General features: G+C 34.3%; 1 protein-coding gene across 1 annotated transcript; it reads left to right on the top strand.

Moving 5' to 3' along the window:
* Window positions 1-3478: 3478 nt before the first annotated feature.
* LOC113766744 (probable E3 ubiquitin-protein ligase RNF217) lies at window positions 3479-6089 on the top strand. The gene is made up of 2 exons (XM_027310900.1): window positions 3479-4074; window positions 6005-6089. The coding sequence occupies exons 1-2, from the start codon at window positions 3479-3481 to the stop codon at window positions 6087-6089; spliced, it is 681 nt and encodes a 226-aa protein (XP_027166701.1).
* Window positions 6090-6169: the final 80 nt, after the last annotated feature.

The following is a 6169-nucleotide window of genomic DNA, read 5'->3' as shown; positions in this document are numbered from 1 at the left end:
TGGTTAAGGATGAGAAATTGACTTGAATTTGTTATAATGGTGGTATAATTGGCTCTCCTTTACTCGATATTATGAGTACTTGAACTTTAATTGAATAATTGCATAATGGTTATTTACTTTGTTTTGAGGAAATGAAGTTGAAATGCTACATATGTTTATTTTCAAATTTTGGATCATTGTTGGTTTGTATTTCTTATTGCTTGAGGACAAGCAATGGTTCAAGTGTGGGGGAGTTTGATAAGTGACTAATTTACGTAATAATTGTATGATATTTTATATTATTTTTAGTCACTTTAGTTATATTATTGGTAGAATATGAATCATTTTGGCTATAATTGGTGAAAAATGCTTTTAAGTGATTAAATGAGGTTTTTATCACTTTTTACTTGGATTTTGTGTATTTTGACAGTTTTGACACATTTTCGTATTTCGGCTATAACTTGAGCTACAATGATCGGATTAAGATGATTCTTGAACCAATTTGAAGATAAGAGATAGATCTACAACTTTGGTGAAGACATCTAAATCCAGTTTGAAGGTTTTCCAGGTCAAAATGCCGAATTACAATAGCAAATTTCTACTGGTCGAAACTGGAACAGGGCAATGAGCAGGTAAGGGTATTTCGGTCATTTCTCAGCCTACACAGATCCAAATGAGGTGATTCTTGATGCATTGGAAAGCTAACTCAAAGGGCTACAAGTTTTATGTTTTGGTCAAGAGCTAAATCAGCTTTTATCATCAAGAAAAGATCGGTTGAAGTTGGGCCAAAAACAGAGCAAGTGATCCACACTCGGATCCACTATTCATCCGAACCCTCGGCTGTTTCTGGGTTAGTGGATCCGAGGTACTGTATCAGCTCGGATCACTGTAGCAGACCAGAGTCAGAAAAGGCTGCTCTGTACGCATAAAACTCAATTTCACTTCCACCAACTCACATGGGATGCTATACATGTGAGAAACATTCCCAGCTGTAAAAGGGAGATGTAATCCTCATTTCTTGACCACCTTTCATCATTAAAATAGCCAAATGCATTGCAAAAGTTAAAAGGAGGGGAGATTGGAGTCCATAGCAGAAAAATAGAGAGAGCTACGGGAGAAGCTTGGAGTCTGCAGAAATGTAGCTCTTTCATCTTCCTAGTGTTAGTTTAGCTTAGTGTAGAGTAGTGTAGCTTTTCCATTCTTGTTTATTATCTAGATTAGGATGAAGATGGAGGATGAAGAAGGCAAGGAAGAAAGCTCATGTGACAAGGGTTGTATTCCTTCCAAATCTTTATCTTTTGTATTTGATTCCAAGTTTAGTTAATATACAAGTTCTGGATTTTGTGTTTAATATGTGTCTTTAAAGTTTATACCTTGGGTTTGGTTGAACTTTCTATGATTGTGAGTGTTTATTCTTTGGTTATTTGATTGCTATGATTTGAGCAAGTTATTTAGCACTTTGGCTCTTTAAATCATGATTAATCTGGTACCATTAATTGTGATTATCTAAGGTGTTGTTTCTGCAATGAAAATTGAGATTTAACACTAGTTCAAGAAGTGCTAAACATAGGGAGTACACTCACGAAAGTAGAGGTGCATCTATGTGGTTTTAGTGATTCATTTCATGTAATTTCACTGAAGAAATGAACTTGTAGCTAATTTCATAACCATGAGAATAGGTATGGATTAGTTATAAGTATAATTGATTCACTACGAAAGTAGGATTCAAATGCATAAGGAAATTACACCATAATTAGCCTAGATGTAGTATTCAATGATCCAAATATAACACTTGCATGAGTAGTTAGGGATACCACAACCTAAGGAGCTTTTATTTGTTAATTTCTTGTATAAGTGCAGTAGGTTAAATTTCTTATCATTCATTGATAGTCTAAATAATAGAGAAACTTTAGTAATACCGGTAATTGTTCACTCTTCCCTGTGGGATCGACCCGATATATACCCTAAACTACTAGTTGATCTGTATACTTGCAGTGAACGGGTGTAATTCGGTTTTTTAACTTGTACGTATGTAAAATACCCGTCAGTGGTTAATGGACGAAGCCTTTTACCCTAAATGGTGATATAAATACAGTAAAAGTCACCCACCCGTACTCAAGATCTACATAGTTTAATTAAAGAAGTAAATAGGATACGCACCGCCACTGGCCATTTGGTCCAGTGGTCATCACCTTAATGGTGATGCTGGAAGTCAGCCGCTTCCCACTAAAATTTGCCACAACAAAATGTTACCTTTTGTTATTAGAGTAAAATGTAGTTTTGATCCTCAAAGTTTGACAGAATAGTGACACTAGTCCCCAAAGTTTGGGGCAAAGCAAATTTAGCCCTAAGTGTTTCAAATTTGAAGCACATTTAAGGCAATTGGCTGCTTTTTCTCAATTCCTACTCGAATAGCACCGAATGCGGTCACGTGTCCCATGCTGAAAATTTTCGTTTAAAAAATTAAGCAACAATTTATTGACATTAATGATTAATTAATTTCATAAACACACGCATTAAATGAATCTAAGAGAGAAAATAAAAGAGACATTAACATAAATATATTAAAAAAAAACACACATTGGGGCATCCCCATAATCATTTCCAATCCAGACCTTCTTTCTTTTCCCTTCTCCTCCAAAAAAAAAAAAATTGAGACCAAAACTGTGCCCTCAAAAAAGCAGTCAAAGCTTTGGAGACAAAAGAAAATTTTGGACAATTCAAGATAATCCGAAGAATCATGAAGCAACATATCTCTAAGAATTAAAAAAAATGAATGATCGGAAACCTTCAATAAATGGATCCACTTCGATTCTTGTAATTTTTCCATAGATGTCAACATTGGGGTCATAGTTGCTCATACTAAAGTATTTTTTTGGCCAGTGAAAAGTTAAACTTTGGGAACATTAAAGCAAAACACATTACTGCACTTGCCAATATTTCAGTAAGAATTGATAAAAATAAGTCAATTGTTCTAAATATACTTCAAATTGAAATCATTAGGGACCAGATTTACGTTAGGGCAACTTTTGGGGACTAGTATCGCTACTTTGAGAAACTTTAGGACCAAAATTACATTTTTCCTTTGTTATTAATCATGGTATTCACATGTATTTTTCAACTCGAAGAATAATAAATGTAGAAGTCCATTGAGTATGGAAGGAGAAAAGGTTAAACCTGTCTGAAGATAAGGGAAGAAAAGAGACGGTGATTTCAGCTCTGATTACATTCGAATGGAGGATTAGACTTTCAGAGGTAATCTTTGTCCAGAAGGGTTTAGAAAAATCTCTGTTTATATTGCTACTCATCAGCCATGAAGAAATTTAGGGTTTAGGGTTTAAATCATGTGCAGAATTCTTATACTTCCACTGACATAATCATCAGAACAAATAGTACATAATTTTGCATTTATTCCTATGCATTCTTTAGAAAATCTGAGCCACATTTATTAAGAATCTTGTATTAATTTTTCTAGGTACTATGAGTTTTACTTTGTTCAATGGAGAGGAGTTACACGGAGCTTAAAGAGGAAAATAGAAGAAGAAGAAAAGGTGAAAATGCTGAAAAAAATGTTAAGGCTCCTACTTGTCAAATATGCGCGAGGAAGATCCAAAAAACAAGGGTATTTAGCGGCAGAGATAGATGTATTGAGAATTATATTGCTGCAAAGGTTGATGGAAAAGTTCTCAACATAACATGCCCTCAAGTAGGATGCATGGAACAGTTGGATCAATTTGAATGCGAAAAAATCATCGCAAAAAAACTCTTTACGAGATGGTGTGTTCTGCTTTGTGAAAATGCTGTCACAGGGTTAAGAAAATGCTACTGCCCGAATCCCGATTGCTCAGAGCTGATCCTTGATGAATGTTGTCAGGAAAATCTGAGGAAATCAGAATGTCCAATGTGCAAGAAATTCTTCTGTTTCGATTGTATTCTTCCATGGAATGTATGTGAGGAGATGCATGCAAAGGGATCCCAGGAACATGAAAATGATATCTTATTTGAAGAGCTTGTGAAGGCTCAGAGATGGACTAAGTGCCCCGGATGCCACAATCATGTTGAGCGCATTAAAGGCTGCAGCTTTATGAGATGCAGGTATTTGATTTCTCATATTCTTATTTTTGGTGTTTCACCCTGTTTTTATTGGCCATGTGAAAGATGCTTTCATTTCTTGTTGATTGGTCCTATATGCATTTTAGTTCTTTTTTTTTTTCTTTTAGTGCTTCTCTTTGTTTTTCTGGCTGTTCGAGAGATGTTTTAACTTCGCTTGATGCATTGCCAAGATCAATCAAACTTCATCAAAATTCACTCCCATTGATCGATCCCCAATCCAGTTTTGTTGTTCAGTGAAACATAGAACCGCCCTTGTTTTGCTTTAATCTTGTATGCAAGGTCAGTATAGAAAGCAAATATGTTTGATGTGAATAAGAACCTATAAAATTAAATATTTACTCATTAAAAAAAAATTTGCTTAGTTGTCCATGTAAGCACAAATTGTGTTGCCTAAAATAAAAGACAAGAAAACTTGCACAAATATCAAATTTATTAAATTAAACAATAAGCGGGTTACAATCTCTAAAAATTCTTAAATCAAAGAATTTAATCCCCTGATTCTTTTCTTCGAATAACTTCAATTGAAGGGTCGAAAAGACTTGTTCTTCAATCGAATGGGTGTTTCCTACAATTTCGGTGTAGAAAACGATTGATTTGATGACGGCGTCAAACACTTGGAACTTCAAGTCTTCAACACCGATAGCAGGAGGATTTGTTTGACTTGACTTGGACTTGGATTTGAGGAAGAAAGCTCTTGAAAGAATTTGACAGAGTTTCTCCGAATGTTCGGGATTTTTCTATTTTTTTTGCCTTGAGGGAAGACCTTTATTTATAGCCAAAATATGTAGGTTAGGTCTTCAAGAAAACCCTCCGGAATCCTCCTGTATTGTGGGTAACTTGTAAGTTAAGAAACTCATTTCACTTGGGTTTAAATAGTGGGCCAATCCAAATGGCTCATGGTGAATTAATAAATCGATTAATTCACTCCAACTTAAATGGGCATATGAATTTAATTTGATTTAGTAGTCCATAATCCATATAATATTGGCCCAATTTGCCAGTCCAAAACATGATGGACTTCTATAATTTAATTTAATTTAATCAAGATCGATTTAATTTAAATAAATCTTGACTAAAATAAATTAAATAAATTTTCTTTGTCTACAGTCCAAATAAGATTTTTTTTTTTGGTACTAGTCACGTATACAAACATTAATGTATACCAGATAATTCATAGTACTTTAACTTGGACAAAGTGGCCTGAGCTTCTTAGATTTACAGTCAGTCTAGCTTGGCCAAATTGAAGTAAACATATAAGCATAAAGTAAACATATAAGCATGCTTTGATGTGCAAATTTATAGAATAAAATTAAAGGGAAACCATGCATATTGAATTATGACAATTTTGTAAATAACCGATGCTGGTGCTAATATTCTTCACAAATAGGTTACTGTTTCTAAATTGTAGCAAGTTCTCAATGCACTGATACTGATAAATTGGCAATGCAGCTGGTATTCTACAAATAATTCCTAGTGACAAATTTGTCTTGTAATTGTCGTTAAAGTTTCAAGTATTGTAGAGGAATCATATACTTCTTTGAGAATTTGATGCAATAAATGTTTCAAGGAGAAATTGCAGATGGGCACTGGTACTAGTCATGAAATTATTAACTGCCAATCTCTTTGGTTTACTTTTTTCTATTGAAATATTATATTTGCATGTATAGATGAAGGAAGCAAGGTACAGGTCTCTTGTTTCACTTTCTGTGATTCAGTTAACTTGTTTTTAGCTTGGTTTTGCCAGATTTCACGCTATCAAGTATAAAAAAGAAATATTTTTTACCTCAAGTTTCTTTATCACAGTCAATTAAGTATGTATATATAGGTCCCTACCTGAAAATTTCATGGTCTGCAATTTTGCCTCCTGTTTCGCTTATTAATTCTCTTCAAGCTTGTTAAATTCTTTATACAGGTGTCATACGGGATTCTGCTACAAATGTGGAAAACAGATGCAACCTGTTGTTAGCGGTGTGGAGCGGTGCAGGTGCGACAACTAAGATTTCACTGAGTATGAAGCTCATTGAGTGTGGCGTATATAGTTTGATGAGATATTGTATTGAATGATTACATAGTTTCA

This window comes from Coffea eugenioides, chromosome 3 (genome assembly GCF_003713205.1).
Source record: "Coffea eugenioides isolate CCC68of chromosome 3, Ceug_1.0, whole genome shotgun sequence".
Taxonomy (NCBI): Eukaryota; Viridiplantae; Streptophyta; class Magnoliopsida; order Gentianales; family Rubiaceae; genus Coffea; species Coffea eugenioides.
The sequence above is the reverse complement of the archived record's forward strand: the minus strand, read 5'-3'. Positions and strand labels throughout refer to the sequence as shown.

Coding starts and splice junctions, on each gene's coding strand:
- LOC113766744 (XM_027310900.1), top strand. CDS start 3,479: ATGGAGAGGAGTTACACGGAGCTTAAAGAGGAAAATAGAAGAAGAAGA. Junction 4,075..6,004: donor TGCAGCTTTATGAGATGCAG/GTATTTGATTTC, acceptor TTCTTTATACAG/GTGTCATACGGGATTCTGCT.